Source organism: Ceratotherium simum, chromosome X, assembly GCF_057802395.1.
Source record: "Ceratotherium simum simum isolate JZ-2026a chromosome X, ASM5780239v1, whole genome shotgun sequence".
Lineage (NCBI taxonomy): Eukaryota > Metazoa > Chordata > Mammalia > Perissodactyla > Rhinocerotidae > Ceratotherium > Ceratotherium simum.
Genome location: NC_141940.1, coordinates 6,269,665 through 6,288,657, shown reverse-complemented (window position 1 = coordinate 6,288,657; position 18,993 = coordinate 6,269,665). Strand labels below are relative to the sequence as shown.

Here is an 18,993-nt window from a genome sequence, read left to right as displayed (position 1 = left end):
GTACCAAGAAGAAATGGAGAATCTGAATAGACCAATTACAAGTAAAGAGATTGAAATAGTAATCAAAAACCTCCCAAAAAATGAAAGTCCAGGACCAGATGGCTTCTCCGGTGAATTTTACCAAACATTCAAAGAAAATTTAATACCCATCCTTCTCAAACTATTTCAAAAAATAGAGGAAGATGGAACACTTCCTAAATCATTCTACGAGGCCAACATCACCCTGATACCAAAGTCAGACAAAGACAATACAAAGAAAGAAAATTACAGGCCAATATCACTGATGAACATTGATGCAAAAATCCTCAACAAAATATTGGCAAACCGAATACAACAATACATTAAAAAGATAATACACCATGATCAAGTGGGATTTATACCACGGATGCAGGGGTGGTTCAACATCCGCAGATCAATCAATGTGATACATCGCATCAACAAAACAAAGAAGAAAAACCACATGATCATCTCAATAGACGCAGAGAAGGCATTTGACAAGATACAACATCCATTTATGATAAAAACTCTCAATAAAATGGGAATAGAAGGAAAGTACCTCAACATAATAAAGGCTATTTATGACAAACCCACAGCCAACATCATACTCAACGGGGAAAGACTGAAAGCCATTCCTCTGAGAACAGGAACGAGGCAGGGCTGCCCACTCTCACCACTCCTGTTCAACATAGTACTGGAGGTTTTGGCCAGAGCAATTAGGCAAGAAAAAGGAATAAAAGGAATCCAAATAGGTAACGAAGAAGTGAAACTCTCACTATTTGCAGATGACATGATTGTATATATAGAAAACCCTAGCAACAATCAACAACTACAGCAAAGTTGCAGGGTACAAAATCAATCTACAAAAATCAGTTGCATTTCTGTATGCTAATAATGAACTAACAGTAAGAGAGCTCAAAAAGATAATACCATTTACAATTGCATCAAAAAGAATAAAATACCTAGGAATAAATCTTACCTACCAAGGAGGTGAAGGACCTATACAATGAGAACTACAGGACATTATTGAAAGAAATCCAAGATGATATAAAGAAATGGAAAGTTATCCCATGCACGTGGATTGGAAGAATAAACATAGTTAAAATGTCTATATTACCTAAAGCAATCTACAGATTCAATGCAATCCGAATCAGAATCCCAATGACATTCTTCACAGAAATAGAAAAAAAGAATACTAAAATTTATATGGGGCAACAAAAGACCCCGAATAGCTAAAGAAACCCTAAGAAAAAAGAACAAAGCAGGAGGCATCACAATCCCTGACTTCAAAACATACTACAAAGCAATAGTAATCAAAACAGCATGGTACTGGTACAAAAACAGACACACAGATCAATGGAACAGAATTGAAAGCCCAGAAATAAAACCCCACATATACGGACAGCTGATTTTCGACAAAGGTGCTAAGAACATACAATGGAGAAAGGAAAGTCTCTTCAATAAATGGTGCTGGGAAAACTGGACAGCCACATGCAAAAGAATGAAAGTGGACCATCTGCTATCACCATTCACAAAAATTAACTCAAAATGGATCAAAGGCCTGAAGGTGAGACCTGAAACTATAAAACTCATAGAAGAAAATATAGGCAACACACTATTTGACATTGGTCATAAAGGAATCTTTTCAGATGACACGCCTACCCAGACTAGGGGAACTAAAGAAAAAATAAACAAGTGGGACTTTATCAGATTAAAGAGCTTCTATAAGACAAACGAAACCAGAATCAAGATGAACAGACAACCCACCAGCTGGGAGAGAATATTTGCAAAACATACATCTGACAAGGGGTTTATCTCCATAATATATAAAGAACTCACACAACTGAACAACAAAAAAAACAAACAACCCGATCAAAAAATGGGCAGAGGAAATGAACAGACACTTCTCCAAAGAAGATATACAGATGGCCAATAGGCACATGAAAAGATGTTCAACATCACTAATCATCAGGGAAATGCAAATCAAAACAACACTAAGATACCACCTCACGCCCGTTTGAATGGCTATAATCACCAAGACAAAAATCAACAAGTGGTGGAGAGGATGTGGAGAAACAGGAACCCTCATACACAGCTGGTGGGAATGCAAACTGGTGCAGCTTCTGTGGAAAACGGTATGGAGATTCCTCAAAGACTTAAAAATAGAGATGCCCTATGACCCAGCCATCCCATTACTGGGAATCTATCTAATGAACCTGAAATCAACAGTCCAAAGAGGCTTATGCACCCCTATGTTCATTGCAACATTATTCACCATAGCCAAGAAGTGGAAGCAACCTAAGTGTCCCTCGACTGACGATTGGATTAAGAAAATGTATATATGTACAATGGAATACTACTCAGCCATAAAAAAGACAAAATCGTCCCATTTGCAACAACATGGATGGGCCTGGAACATATTATGTTAAGTGAAATAAGCCAGAAAGAGAAAGACAAACACTGTATGATCTCACTCATATGTGGAATATAAACCAACACATGGACAGAGAAAACTGTACTGTGGTTACCAGGGGCAGTGGGGGTGGGGGGTGGGCACAAGGTGTGAAGGGAGTCATATATATGGTGATGGACAAACAAAAATGCACAACCCAAAATTTCACAATGTTAAAAACCAGTAAAACATCAATTAAAAAAAAAAAAGTCTAACAAGAAAAAAAAAATCAATCGAAAAACAACATAAAAAAAAACAAATACAGTTGAATAAACACAACGATGTGAAACATAAAGGACATTTAAATTTCCCCTGTTTAATTTTCACACACTATTAATATACGTGAAAAGAGTTATCAGCTACGAACTGTAAATCTTTTCCTCTAGCCTCAGTGAGATTTGTCATGTGAATGAGTCAAATGCAAAAAGGTTTCCCTAGCATAAAGGGTTGATGGCTTTCAGTGTTTTCAACACCAAATTCTTGCAACCTATCTCATTAGGTCACTTGAAGAAATCATTTGGGATTAATTCTATGTTTCCGTTGCCTTTTGATGTGATTACAAGGATGGATTTTGTACTGGATCACTGATTCTTTTCATTTCCTCAAGCTAGACTTGGTGATTAGGAAACAGTCACAGTAGCCTGGTGAAACCCACCCCCGCCCCCAGACCCCAGCCACATGACTTTGGCTAAGAGGGCCTAGAGATTCATGGATAAAGTGAAAAGGATATACCTCCTCCCCCAGTGTCCTTATAGCAATCAAATGAGGTCATGGGAGTGAAAATGCTGGAACATTATCAAGTGCTCTGCAGTCAAAAAGTATTTTGGTCTTGTTGATCCAATGATGATGATATCCTATTGGGACCATAGGAACATAGACAGTAGGCAGTGGATGTGCCCAGGGAGAGTTCGCTCAGAGATCTATAGAGGAGACTTCTTTATAGCTTTACTCTGGGGTGTCTTAAGTGCACCAAGCATTTTACAGTTCGTGTGTGGTTGATAAAGGCTCTGGCCTTAGAAGCTTACCTTCTAAATCAAGTGTCTGTGATACATCAGGTAACAAATCAGACAGGAAGGGGAGAAGACAATACTGATAAGGAGATTGATGTTGAAAGACATCAAAGAAGAAATGTAGTCTAGTGAGAGATTGGAAGAGGGATGCCCACTTCCCAAGTTGAGAGGCAGCTCTAAGCGTGATGGGCAATAGAAAGAAGATATCAAGCAAGGAAAAAGGCAGAGGCTTGTGCTGAGTCGCTCTGAGCCTATCTCCAGCCTGCTTTGTACTGTCCTAGGGAATAAGCTTGCCCACTGCCTGGGCTCTTGTGACAGGCAGTTGGGCCTCATCTCCAGACCAGTTCTGTAGACAGTGGGGAGATGCCCGCATGGAAGCAGCTTCCAGGTTGAAGTCACTCAGTCGAAGTACATCCCCTGCTCCACCTAGGATTCATGACTGATGTAATTCTTTATTGGAAGGCTTTGACCTTCCAATAGATTGTTATAGATTCCTGGCATCTGGCCCTCTCTGGGTTCCTTATGAATGTGAGCTGCCAATCATTCATCCTCTGTTTTGGTGTAGACAGGGCTCACGGGAGTCAGCATTCACGTCCTCTTGCTTCCCATTTTTTAAAATGGACTTTAAAGGCAAAAGGAGCAAAAATACTTGGTTGTATATGATTTTTTTCCAGTTGTTTATCTGTTTGAAACAGCTCTGATAGCAGAAAAGTCAGTGTGGCTTTTAATTATTTCCAGAAAAATTTAAATAAATCATTTTATTCTCCCAAATGCAAATTATGACACTCTCAAGACATAAATGGCCTGTTAGCCAGCACTGACCAGCCTTACTGGGAACACACCGGCATCCTCCACAGTGCCATACTGCAATGAAGCTGAATCCTGGTGCCTTGTTTTTTTTCATTTCTTTGAAGATGCATATTGACGTTTGATCCCATTGTATCCTTAAAACTAGTTTTCAGCTTGATATTGTTTGGTACTAAATCTCAGTATTTTCAACTGTGAAATGGAAGTAGTAAGAGTGTCTAACTCACAGAGGCATTATGAGGATTAAAAGAGAAAAGGCAGGGACAGTGCTGAGCCTGGTTCCTGGCACACAGAGTGCACTACATATGTGGTAGCTAAGACTAGCACTACCGTTATGAATTATGTTCTGGGTCCCAGCCGGGGCCATTTATGCAGTCTAATACCACCCTGACCCTCAGCTAGGACAGTGGCAAGCCACCTTTGACCCTCGCAGTGATCCACAGGACACATTGGGAGGAGAGATTCTTGCATTTGGTTAACTACTGGTGCAGGCAAGTAGCTTCAGGAAAGCTGTAAGCTGAAGTCAGTGCTTATCAGAGGGAATCCGATAAAACCTCTTCGGAAGCAATTGCCTAAAGAAAGCTTAAACTTGACCAGGTTAGATTAAAATTGACATAAGGCAGTCAACTTTATTACTAAAGGAGGACAGAATAATTATAGAACGATAAAACTCACAGTTGATCTCAAAATTGTGTTTTAGCCTTTAGTTTCAAATTCACCAACTTATTTTTTTTTCCCCAGCAGCTTATATCTCAGTAGCCTGTGTAGGGTTTTGCCTTACTACTCATTGTGGTCCACTGACCAGGAGTCTCTGCATCACGTGGGAGTGTGTTAGAAATGCAGAACTCAGGACCCATTCCAGGCCTACCTAATTAGAATCTGCGTGTTAAGAAGATCTCCAGGTGATTCACATGCACATTAAAGTTTGAGAAGCACTGGTTAATAGAGATCTCTCACCTAAGTTACCTCATTCAGTCCTCTTATAAGCCTATGTGATGTGTTAGTCCCATTTTACAGATGAGGAAACTGAAACCCTTAAGTGCTTAGCCTCAGGTCACACAATAATAAAGTATCCAAGGTGACACTCGAAAGGAGATTATCTAGCTTCCAATCCCGTGCTCTTCCCACTGTACTAAAACTACCTCTTTAAAACCAGTAGGGGAAATATAACTATTCAGATATGTGAAATAGACTGAAAATGGGAGAAAGGGCACAGGCAGGAAAGGAAGACAAGAGCCTGGGTCTGGTCAGTCCAAAAAGGGTAACCAAGCCGGGATTGACTGTGAGTCAAAACTAATTATGAAAAGCCATTGCCAAAATCACTCAGCATTATCGCCTCGGAAAGGAGGTAGGTGTCAGTTAAGTTAGGAGAAATAGACACTAACTGCTGGTGATCAAAAAATGTGAGGAGCCAGTCGTTTCCAGTAATCATGAAGGTTCCAAGTGGTCAGCTTGCAGCTTTTCTGGAAGATACAACCTCTTTCATTGCCCACTGCTTTGTCAGTAATCTACTAGCGCCTTCCTGACGCTGAGCTCTGGCTCCCAGAGACCCCCTGATTACATTGGGGCACTTTTATTCATATCTGCAAAATCCCTTTTGCCACGTGAGGTGCCATATTCATAGGTTCCAGGGATTAGGACGTAGACATGAATGGGGCTCATTATTTTGCCAACCACAGGTCTCTTCAGTCAGTCAGAGCTTTCAACAATGTCATGTATGGTAACTTGCCCAGGAAAATGAATATGAGTGGATCAGTGTGCATCTCCTTATTACTCTTTGCAAATAAATTGAGCAGACTCCATTTCAAACACCAGGATCAGACAAAAGGACAAACACCCAGTGTACACATGTTAGACAAAGATTATCTCCTTGAAGCCATGCCAAGGTGTGGTCTGGATTACAACTGGACAGTGATTCACTCTCTACTCGTTAATAGCATCAGTACATTAACACAGAACATACTTGATTCTGAATTGCTTGTGATCATATTGGGATATAAAGTATTTGACTTTCAGACTGTGCTTGGGGGCCATCCCAGGGAGGAGGACAAGCTGCTAGGGACACCCTCCCCCTGCTTTCTGCTCTATCCCTTGTTTCTACCAGAGCAACTCTGCTTTTATCTGTTTTATGTATTATGCTTCTGCATACGCTTTCTATTGTACAATTGGGCTAAATGTATTTTTCTAAGGTGGGTGGAGTAGATTTCAAAATTACTGACTCAGACAAAAATGGATTCCTCCCATCCCCTGGCTGAGATAGATTCAGGGTTCAGAATGTCTGCCTCTAGTGGCCTGGTGTGGTGAGGCAGATATATTGTTCCAGTTCTGGAACCCAAAGTTCAGAGAAGAAAACGAGGAAGAGAGGTAAGATCACCTATAAATGTTGATTCCTTTGCCTCAGGGCCACCTCTTTACAACTTAATAATGAAATCAAATATGGAAGCATTTGAAATTATCTTGTAGAGAGACATTTGATCCCTATAAAACTGGAAAAGTGTCATGTTGATGAAATTTGCACAAGTCTCAACTAAAGACAAGGGTTTAATACAGGATTCCCCCATCAAACATCTCATGCTATATGTCTTTGGCAAGTTCTGGGACTTGTGAAATATGTTGCCAATATCAATACCCTGTGGACTTGCTTGTCGAATCCTTTCCAGGTACATTTCCCACTACAATGTCATTACCCATTCTCGAACCTTTCCTTTTTGATGCCCACACAGCTTGATTGAGCAGAATGGCCAATTCAGCATCCCTGTTTATCTCCTGAGAAAGGAATTCACAGTTAAATTAGGATTAGAGTCAGAAAGCCCTGATGCAGATGTTTGGCTTTCTGGAAGCTGTTAATCTGAATTAGTGAAAAGTCTGATTTATAAAATAGCCCTACAGAAATGCAGCTTTAATCCTCTAAGGTTCACATAAGAGCTCTATGACTGATAAAGTGTTGTCAAGAGCAGGTCATTTTCAGAACTGCCTTAAGGAGCGGATTGGATTGTGCAAATGTCTCTTCACACATTTTCTCTAAGGTCCATAAACAGTCTTCCTTAAAATCCCCTATACACTTTAGTTTTGTAAGGATCATAATCTTTGAATTGGAAGACACCTCAAAGATCATCCAACCCCACTTTGGACCCACAGTAAGAATCCCTCTACCACAGTCTTTATTGCCTGCTATCTGGTCACCTAAGGGTATCGAGCTCACTGGCCTACAATGTAGTGGCTTCTTTCTGTGGTCAGCAGTAGATTTTTAAAAGTCTTTCCTGATGTCGAGGTGAAATCTTCCTGACTAGTTCCCTAACTCATCGGCCCCAGTTTTACCTTGGAAGGCCCTCGGAATAAGCCCACTTCCTTTCCCACAGGACAGACCTTCAGGTTTTTTGAAGACTATCATCATATGAACCACTCTCCTCCCCACCCCAGAGTCTTCTCCAGGCAAAGTAGTCCCAGTTCCTTCATATGGCTTCCAGACTATCTTACGGTGTCACAAATTGAGCCCTTTATTGCAGAAGAGGTCTTGTCAGTATAAGCAAAGAGAGACTGTCATGTCTAGAGATTAAGGTACTTCGACTACCACTTAAAACCCATCTGTTCCCGTTGGTACTCTCAAGTCTTCCACACCAGGGCCAACCTTGCCTGGAGAAGGCATCTTAAATGCTTCCCAAACTTCTCTCCCACCGGCATGCTCTTTGATCCTCCTCCCTAACCCTAGATTTCCCCACTAGAGTCATTGACTTGCTAAGCCAACTTGGTTGCCCTCAGTCTGGCCTGTGACCATGAAGACCTACTAGATGGGGTTAGGATTAAAATGAGGCTTTGCTCCACTCAGTAAATACTGCTCACTCTGAGGAATACAATAGTAAAATATGATCTCTGAAAAGGTTGAGCAGTTGACTTTGAAGTTGTTACAAATGTGGGTCCTTTGAGAAGTTTTATTACATTAGGGGTGAAGTCATAGAGTACACTTTTAATATTTACAGACGATGGAGTAGACCGTTTAATATATTAAATGTTAATGATTTTCAGTACCACACATTATCTTTGTTGTAACCACCAGCATTCTTTTTAAAAGTAGTTTATTAAAATATGAGAGTAAATGGTGCGTGAGATATAATTTTAATACAGTTTGATGAATGAAGAATGTATAAATTGCACATTAGTCCTTCATCTCTTAGGCAGAATCAAGTATTGCGTGGGCCAGCTTCACTCATAGTCACTTTAATATACATTTGGAAAATAAACTAGCGATGTATGAAAATAAATGTAGCAGAAGTGGGAATTTAACTAGCTGAACAGCTAACAGGTTTCAGCGAAGAAGTGAAAATGAAATATTGTGATGATTTGCCAACTTGAAAGTTCCATGGTGGATTCTAGACAAGAACGTGTCCTTAGGCCAATTATTCTGATGTTGATGTTTGTCCTACCTGTGAATATAATGTTTTGGTTTTTTACTCACTTTTTGTCCCTGGGAGTGGCCCCAGCTGGGTGCCTGGTGAGCCCACAGGAGGTAAGGGCCAGCCTCAGACTTGTGGCTTACATTCTTCAGCAGGCTGTATGCAGCCAGATTCTCCAACAACCCCAGGAACAGCAGATAGATAGTAAGGGCATAGGAAGGTACTGGGGAGAGAATTTTGCTTCCATTGTAAACAACTGTTATTCCCTCCTACAAATGCTGGCTCTCCCTCTTTCCAACTGTGCAACTGCCTGGAGAAAGCAATTCTTTCTCATTAAGATGCTGAAGTCCTTGACCCCCAGTTTGGGTTCTCATGGTGTCCTCTCTGAATTCAAGTCCACCTTTGCTCTCATTCCCAAGTATCTATGTCCATCAATGTGGGTATGAAAAGCTAATGTACCTCTTCCTGTTCTTTCTATATTAGATTCCTCTAAGTGGTCATTGTCAATGTTGATTGGTCAGGGGGTCCTCCCTGAGAACACAGCAATAGATTAGCTGTAAGAAGTCTTAGGGAAAATAATTTCAGGTCTCATTTCATTGGGTCTCAGTCAAGGGTACTCTTAGATTTAAAATAGACTTTATTTTGTATCTATACCAATATATCTGTATTTACTTATACATATAGTTATAGTCAATTTTTATATATGGTTGCTGTCCACGTCCACAATTCCTTACTCACACAATTCTGAAATTCAGACAATTCTGAGAACTGTTATTTTCAGTAACTTTGAGACAAACTCATTTGATGACAAAACCTGACCTAAACTGATGCGCCGATATTTATTTAAAGTCTTTATTTATTCCTCTTACTGTGAATGTTACTGCAGCAATATTAACAACTTTTATTAAGGGGTGCTTCCCCAGATCCCACTGGGGGTATTATGTATATGGTATATTCACCATATTACTTTTTTAAAATTTAAAAAAATCTGAATATCAAAATCCGTCTGCCCTCCAAAGGGCTTTGGATAAGGAACAGCTGTATAAAACACACACAGACAAGTTTCCCACTAAGTCTGTGAAGGCTTTATTTTGATTTATGTGAGGAATAAGTTGATTCTGATAAATAAAATACCTGTGCCTTATGTATATCACCCCAGTACATTCGGTTTTGAAAGAACAATCCCTGGGATTCTTTTGTTTCTTACAGAAGTTGCTCAAAAATAACCCAGTAAACAGAAACTCTAACCAGAAATATTCCAAAGTAAATCCAAACTCTAGGTTGGTAATGTTAGGATGAACAGGGTTTTATGAGAAGCCATAAATTAATGCATAAATATGAAAGAAAACCAAGAATCAGCATTTTCACTTGAAAATCATAAATGTGAGTATGAGTTTGATCTCATCTCTCAATCCACCAGCCAGTAGTCTCAGCATTGCAGATGCCCTGTGCTGTATTCGAAACTTTACTTGGGGGGAATTGAGGCCAAGCTAGCATAATATTTGGATTAGTCTCATTAAATATGTTCCCTCAGTCTTTATTTAGTAAACAAAGACAAAAACAATTGATTAGATTTAAGGAGTACTTTGCATAAATATGGAGTCGTTACTGACGTTAAGGAGAGATCTGTAAAGGAATGCAGGGAAATGAGAGCACCGAGTTGTAGATCCCTGCCCCCACTGTCGGAAACACACACATGCGTGCACACACACGCATGAACAGACACACATGCATGCACAGACACACAAACACACACACACACAAGGCATGGATATACACACACACACAGAGACTTATACACACACATTTTCCCAAGGAATATTGTCCCCTATTTCTTCTGCTTCTCCTAATCTCCTGGTACATTTGGCAGAGTAATGTACTTGCAGACAGCATTTACTTAGCAGATAGCATTTTAAAATGAGCTTTTGCTATATGAAAGAAAATACCTACCTGGGAGATTAAAGGAGCAGTCTTTAAGGACGCAAGGCACATGTAATGAAAAGGCTCTCTGCATTGGGTAGTGACTGACGAGGAGCCCATGCTGGCTTGAAAGGGATCCTATTCCTTCTCAAGCGGCAGCTGACTATGGCTGCAGCTCAGCAGGTGAGAGCTGTAATGTTGGAGAAGAATAGGCTCTGGGGAGGGCATGGGATGGGGGCAGGCAAGAAATAATGCTCTATGCTTTCAGAGTCTCGGGCAGAGAGGTCTTTAAGGTCCTTCTTTCTCCAGTTTGAAGGTGAGGCCACAGAACCAGGTGCCCTCCATGGCCAGGACTGGCCTCTCCTGACTGAGCTGAGTGGGGAGAGCCAGGCAAGGAACTGGGAGTGTGAGAGGCAGCGAGGCTCGGATGGCTAGCCAGGCAGACAGGTGGGCCAACCCAAGCACAGCAGTAAATAGCTGTGCCCCTAGCTATTGGTGGGCCCCCAGCCCACCCCTCACCATGATTAAACTTATCTCCGAAGAGGCGATTGGGCTGATGAGACAGAGGGAGATGAGAACCCTCCCCTGAGTTTAGAGCTCCATTTCTGAGGGAAAGCAGAGCAAAACTCACTTCAAAGAGGGGATGGGCCAAAGGACAGAAAGGCAATGACATACCCCAGCATGCCAAGAGGCAGCTGAGGTTGATTTGTTGTGGGGCACAGAGAGCAAATGATTAGTAGGAAGAGTATTGATTATCAATAAAGGCAGAGTAGCAAATGGTGTCAATTTTCAAATGCTTTGCGTGGTCAGCTTTACAAATTTAAAATCAATCATTAGAGATAGTTGGTCTCTTATGATCATACCTCCTGATAAGAGTTTTACAAAAAAGTTTACAAAAATTATGGTGGAGGAGGCCTAGACATGCGTCTTCTCATTCCCTTATTCATACAGTCAACTCTGGTCACCTTGGTGCTGAATGCTGTGCACCTGGCAGTGAATATGCTTTACACAGCCCCTGCCTATTGAGGGAGCTAGAAGGCCATGATTCTAGTCTCACTTCTCTAACTAGCCTTGAAGCAGAGGCAAACCCCTCCCCTTCTCTGGACCTCAGTTTCTTCCAATTAAAATGAGGGTTGAATGCCTCCCTTCATAGGGAGAGGACTATACCATGTATATAGCTAAGATCAGAACCCCTAGCCAAACCTGTGCGTTTCTGAACAAGATGGCAACAGAAAATGAACAATTACCTTAACTGAAAAAAAAATGTGACCATTAAGAATCTAAGGTTGTGTGTCTGTAAATGCATCCGGAAGGCATGCAACCTCAGCTTAAAGTTCTCATGTGGAGGGAGGGAGGCAAGGCTTTCTGGGAGGGAAGGAGGTGTGATGGAACCTAAAGAACTTGGACACACGCAGACCTGGTTCTAATGAAACGTTTGACCTTGGAGCACTCGCTCCTGAGCTTCACATTTCCCATCTGTAAAATGGGGTGCTATGCTTCCCTCTGCCTGTATCTCCCAGATCACAGAGCTTTATGCTGAGCTAGGCTCTGTTCCAGCTGGTTTGAGACTGAATGAGGCAATGAATGATGTCGTTTTTCTTTCAGCCCACTCTTGGCTACACCTCAGCCCCCACCTGCAGTGCAAGCCAGCGGGGGATCCGGCAGCTCCAGTGACTCAGAGAGCAGCTCCGAGTCAGACTCAGATACTGACAGCAGCACGACTGACAGCGAATCCAATGAGGCACCTCGTGTGGCCACTCCAGAGGTGAGTGAAGTGGCCAGGGCCCTAACCACAATTTCCCTGAGGCAGCACACTGAACACACACAGGCACACACACACACTTTCAGCAAAATAATTACTTTAGCACAATAAATACTTCAGAAAAGTATTCAGGTATTTGATAGCATTTTTTCCCTCTAAAATATATATTCGTATAGTCCCTAATAGACAGACATTTCTGGCTGTATGACTGACTTGCTGTGTGACTCACTTAGCTGCTCTGAGTCTCAAGCTTCCTCACAGGTATCACTGGCATAACAATAACTGGGCTAGCAACTTCTCTTTCGAGAGAACCAGTGAAGCCAGTCAAGACCCACTTCTGGACTGGGAACACCACCCCTTACTCTGGGTTGAAGCAATGAGTTGCCACTTGGCAGGTAAGACCCAAGAAGTGTGATGGTTGAAAGGTCACATTTTTTTTTTAATTTCAATTTGCATCCTTTGAGTGTTTGATAATAAATCACGAAAACATTTAACACAGCCCCATAAAATCCAAAAATTATAATTTTGAAATAAAAAAAAAAATGTGCCTTTCTTTTCCCATCCTCTCTGAGTCCAGGCTAGCTCCTCGGTCCCCTGAGCCTGCATCTTGTACAGCAAGCAGATCCCTCCATGGCTCTTTACACACTTGTTTTTCGATAATCAGAAAAGAATAATAGAAGATTCGGCAGTAATGTTGCTACTATTAATAGTAGCTAACACTTCTCGAATGTGGAAGCTCTTGTATTTTCTCATTTCATCCTCATAACAACCCTATGGAGTCCTTGATATTATCCCCATTTTACAGATGAGAGAATAAGGTTTTGAGATGGTAAGAAAGCACTTTGCCAAGATCTGACAGGTAGACAGTGGTAGAGCCAGGACTGAAACCAGGCTCTGTGTGTTACCACAGCCAGTGCCCTTAACCCTGGAGCTCTGCTGCCAACAGTGGCAGCTGATACTTTCCTCGACCCTTACCTGCTATTGCCCTGTGCAAGTTGGAATCACAGCTACTCAGGCGTTTTTAATTCTGTCACCCTCTATTGGCTGGTGTCATAAGCCTCAGCTCATGGCTTTCAAAAGAAGAGCAGTTCTAATAAAAATGATGGCTCTTTTAGTTCAACAGGCAGAATTCCGAGTTGGGAATCAAGCGCCTGAATTGTACGCATCATTTCCGTGGCTTAATAGTGGACACTAATGTCTGCATGCATGTCCCCATAAATTGGTTATTGCCCAAACACCGAGGAAAGTGCAGTGGTTTTTGGAAGTCAAATCTTTTCATCCTTCAGTAAGAATACAAAAAGCCTGTTCTTTTTGCAGTGAATTACAGCATTGTATAGGAGGCACTGGCACTTTGGCAGACAGAAAGCCTTTCCTTTTGAATTACACTTGAGGCATGCTTACATTTCTTTTCAGGACCAGAGATCATTACTTCTGCCTCCTGGTGAGAGGTTGAGTAATGAGTCCCACCAAAGGATTTGGGGAACAGGTTCCCTCCCAGGCCTCCCTGCTCACTCTCTGGAAAAACTCTCTGTGAATAATTCTTTCCTTCCTAGCCAGAGTGGAGAATATTTTCAAAAGAGGAGTGGAAATTTGTTTAAATAAGTAGATCAGGTTGGTTTTTGGAGTATTTGGTTATCTAGGTAAGTTGGTTTATGTGGATTCTGTGTGTGTTTGTGAATGTGTGAATGGTCACTTAACATCCCAAGCTTTTATCTGCAGTCACTGCACTGAGGGTCCTCCTGAATTCTTCCCAAACACGAAATTCATTCTTGCTGCTATCTCTCAATCTGCAGCCTGAGCCACCCTCAACCAACAAGTGGCAGTTGGATAAATGGCTTAACAAAGTGACATCCCAGAATAAATCATTTATTTGTGGGCAAAATGAAACACCCATGGAGACAATATCAGTGCCTCCTCCAATCATCCAACCAATGGAAGTCCAGGTCAAAGTGAAGACAACCCCCAGCCAGGTCCTGGCTGAACCCAAAGAGAGGCCTCTCCTCAGTCTCATCAGAGAGAAAGCCCGTCCACGGCCTGCTCAGAAAACTCCAGAAACAAAGGCTTTGAAGCATAAGTTGTCAGCAACTATTGAGACAGCTTCTCAAAGGACAATTGGGAAAAAACAGCCCAAAAAGGTCGAGAAGAACACCAGCATTGATGAGGTTACCTGGCCCAAACCAAATATTACCAGCAGCACTCCCAAAGAAAAGGAAAGCGTGGAGCTTCCTGATCCACCAAGAGGCCGCAACAAAGCCACTGCCCACAAACCAGTCCCTAGGAAAGAACCAAGGCCTAACATCCCCTTGGCTGCTGAGAAGAAGAAGTATAGAGGGCCTGGCAAGATGGTGCCAAAGTCCCGGGAATTCATTGAAACGGATTCGTCTACGTCTGATTCCAACACAGATCAGGAAGAGACCCTGCAGATCAAAGTCCTGCCACCTTGCATTGCTCCTGGGGGCAATACTGCCAAATCCAAGGAAACATGTGGTGTCAGCCTGACCCTCAGCACCTTAATCAGCAGCAGCAGCAACAACTTATCCATCAGTAATGAGGAGCCGACTTTTTCACCCATCCCTGTCATGCAAACTGAGCTTCTATCCCCTCTACGAGATCACGAGAATCTGAAAAATCTCTGGGTGAAAATTGACCTTGACTTGCTGTCTAGAATACCTGGCCACAACTCACTCCAAGCAACGCCAGCCAAGCCAGACCTCAAGGAGACATCCTCAAAACCCAAGCGTCAGACTGCTGCTGCAGCTGCAGAAAAACCCGCCCCTAAGGGCAAGCGTAAGCACAAGGTAAGCTGTCTGATGTGATCTGCCAAGTGCTCATGAACAGTGGCTGGCTGTTGGCTAACTTGATCTTGAGTCTTGTTTTCAAGGAGGCCAATGGCAGTGGATTGCAGTCGTTGGTGAAGGCATTGAGGTTTTCCATGGGAAATGCGATATTTCTCACGACCAGGGAGGAAGTGTTAGGAATGATCAGGGTTTGGCAGCCAATGTCAAGAATATCCAATATGGCACATGAGGGGTTATAATGTGCAGCAAGAAAGAATATGAAGAGAGTCTCCTTCCCCAGGCAGCCAGTCCCTGGGGTCAGCTCCTTAAGCTGCTCCTGCTTTCACGGACTCATGGGTCATTACTCTGTAGTCCCCCATCCCAGCAGCATCAGGGCACCCAAGTGCTCCTAAGGTCAAAATGCATCCTCTGGGCCTTGTTAATTTCTCTAGACAAACATCAGCATCCTTGCAACCCAGTTACACTTTGATTATCCTGGCTTCCACTAGACACACATTCTGGCCAGCCCGCTGGGCCCCCTGACCTGTGTGGTCAGCTTGACTTGTGAAAATCTCACCTGCAAGAGATTGGGGCTGAATTCCAGAGCTACAGTCAGAAGGTGAAACCCAGAATGGCCTCTTCCATTTCAAATACACCTAGGGAAGTGAATTTGTATCTAACAAGTTCATTCTGTTATATTTCCAGATCTTATGGTAGTTTTTAAAAGAACATTATCTTGCATGATATTTTGGAATATTTATTTTTATTTTTATTTTTTTCCTGAGGAAGATTACCCCTGAGATAACATCTGTGCCAGTCTTCCTCTATTTTGTATGTGGGTCGCCACCACAGCATGGCCGCTGATGAGTGGTGTAGGTCTGTGCCCGGGGACTGAACCGGGGCCACCAAAGTGGAGCATGCTGAATTTAACCACTAGGCCAGGGGGATGGCCCCTGGGCAATATTATTTTTAATGGCTGCCCTTAGTGGCTAGAGGAGATTCCTAATCCTTGCCCCATTTTTCCTGACCCTTCCCAGAAGAGACTTAAGAATGGTCAGAAGTGGCTCAGATTCTTCATTAGGGAGCAGTTTTCCCTGTGGCCAAACCATACTGCTGAATGTTATACTGCAAGGATGATTTACGTCTTCACTCAGCTTTACAGATTCGAAAACAGAGGGTATTATCTCTGCGCCATGCACCCACTTATTCAATTTAATATTCCAAAATAGGGACCAAATTCTGGGCCCTTGCCTTTTCAGTGTTTCCCCACTCTTAGTGATGACAACAGTACAACCAGGGGTGAAAGTGGACCTTCAGAACCAGCACACACAGAGGTGCAAAGGCGTGCCTTGCACATGGTTAATTTCCTTGCATGTTGTTGATTGTATAAGTGACCTTTATATGTTACCCACAGTCCCCATGCTGCTAGGGCAGGATTTATGCCATGTGAAAGTTGCAATGATAGTTTCTAAACTACTCATTTGTAGGGGCATTGTTGATGGGAGAAGTGTCTGAAAATTATAGACTTTCTTTACTTTTGGTATGAGATTCCTGTGCCACCCATTCTTTAATCAGAGGTTCACATCATAAGCTCAAGTCTCTCAAATGCCAACTTCTTGGTAGAAGTAGGCTAGGAGAGGCTGATTGCTTTTCTGTCTGATCAAAGGTGCACCTTGAACCCTCCTACCTAATCTAGAAGTTCAAATAGAAGCAAACTGTCCACCTTGCTCATTGTTTTTAAATGTCTGCATGTGCCATGTATTTCAAACTCTGTGTATTTTGTTTCCTGTTAAAGCCAACAGAAGTTGCAGAGAAAATCCCTGAGAAAAAGCAACGCCTGGAGGAGGCCACCACTATCTGCCTGCTCCCCCCCTGCATTTCACCAGCCCCACCCCACAGGCCTCCCAACACTAAAGAGTGAGTGTGCCCTATCTTTGTATGATACTTAGATTGTTCAGACTCTTACAAATCCCAGTTGAAGCCTTTTGGGGGGTCCTGTCCCAGAGAAACGGTAGGTAAAAAACAGGAGTTGCTTAGTCTCGTCCTGACAGCTGTCCCTAGCTACTGGTCTAACAAGGGTGGATAAGGGGTTGAATACAGGCTGCCAGATTTTGAGTGACACCATGAGCTTTTTAGCAACATTTCTCTACCCCAACTCAGATTGATCACCAAAATCAGCCACAGTGAACTTTTAGCACTAAGTGAAGGGTAAAATGAAGTAAATGAATTAAAAAGGGGCAGCATCAAGAGACATCTATCCCTTGAACCAGATCACCTGCTTCTGAGCAGCTTCCAGTTCTGATGGTGATTAAACAGTTTCCCTGGAAAGCAACCCCTTGGCCTTGACACGATGACCCAGCTGCTGCTTCCTCTTTTGTGTCATTACTTAACCTTAATACAAAGCTTGAGTACCAATAGCTACATCCTGAACTCCTCAGAGGCCATGGGAATGACATGTCTGGGGAGGCCAGAAAGATGAGCTGTCTAGGAGTGACACTCCCCCTGAGCAGTTCTGTGTTGAGGAAAGCCAGCTAGGGATGGACATGTTAATTCCAATCAGCTGGCACCTCCTCTCCTTTCTCCCTCTTTGAAGAAGGTGCCAGAGTCAGGCAGGAGGCCTCCTGTCCCTCCTCACTCAAACAGCCCCAGCCTTCCCTGAAGAAGTCCTACTCTCTGTTTCTACCAAGCTTGGGACCGGGTTCTTCCGTCTTGTAAATATCACTTAACTAACAATCATGTCAGCTACTGGAACCGTTCCATATGGATAATTATTGCCATAAATTCATTCAACATCAGAGATTACTTCCATCAAAGACCAGTTTTGGAGCCTATTAGCAGCCCAGAGCAGAGAGGCAATCTGGCTAACGGCTGCTAACAATTTATTTCACAGATTACTGTTTAACATCAGTGATGTGGCATCAATCTGCCACAGATAAGATGTCGGAAATAAGTTATCAGCTCACATTTGTTTGGATCTTTGTTGCTTTGAGATGAAGGGTAGGAAAAGACCAATTACCACTAGATCCACTGGATAGAATAAGGAGATTTGGGCCCTCGACTGCCCCTCTCCCTGAGGATCTGCAGCTCTTTGTGACGTGCATCTGTATTTCTTGGTATAACTTTGATCGGAAACATCCCTTCACATACCTGGAGTTCTCAGAACTAGAAACTCTTCCAATGGAGCAAGCTGACCTTCTTCACCCTAGGGTGAGCCAGGCATGTGGGAGGACATGCTTCTTCCCCAACGGTCAAACATGATCATTTCAGGGCCCTCCTCCTCTTCAAGGAGGATGGACTAAAATGGCATTGCTGTAGTGGCAGTAATTCTCCAGTTCCCAGGCTTTGACCAATTCAGGCCACCTGAAGGCAAAAGGAAAAGTCAGGGGGCAGTGGGGCATTGCAATATCATCAGTCCCCATTGCTAGTCTCCTTATGTGACCCAATGACCTGTCACTTTTCCTGTTTCATGGAAGAGAGATGATCAAGTCTTACATCAGTGTCTAATAATTTGAATTTGTTCTCATAAAATGGTGTTTTTAACTCTTAGTCTTTATAGTCTTTCTGCCTTTGTAGTAGTTTGCGAAGCAGTGTTTACCTAGCAGCATTTATCATTCAGGAAGGGCCTGAATCAGGTTCTTATGCTCACCCAACAAATCCAAGTCTGCAAAAAAATCTCTGGAGTTGAAGGAGAACAAAGCAAGGACGGGCCTTTCAGAGGTTCTGATCCTGGGAACCGTCTCCTCAAGCTTTTTCTGCTCCTTTGTGCTTTGTTCATCCTTCAAACTAAATCCTTGGAAATTTCTATGAGACAACATTCATTTTTCTAAATGAATATTCTAAACCTAGCAAAGAATGCCACACTAGACTATGACAGCTA

General features: G+C 42.6%; 1 protein-coding gene across 4 annotated transcripts in view; it reads left to right on the top strand.

The window, feature by feature from the left end:
• AFF2 (ALF transcription elongation factor 2) overlaps positions 1–18,993 on the top strand; it is a 470,121-nt gene that overhangs the window by 415,982 nt on the left and 35,146 nt on the right. For all 4 annotated transcript variants that reach the window (XM_087427395.1, XM_087427393.1, XM_087427394.1 and 1 more), the window contains 3 exons: positions 12,183–12,342; positions 14,133–15,137; positions 16,912–17,033. In XM_087427395.1, coding sequence (XP_087283521.1) covers positions 12,183–12,342; positions 14,133–15,137; positions 16,912–17,033 — 1,287 coding nt within the window. The remainder of the gene's footprint in view (positions 1–12,182; positions 12,343–14,132; positions 15,138–16,911; positions 17,034–18,993) is intronic.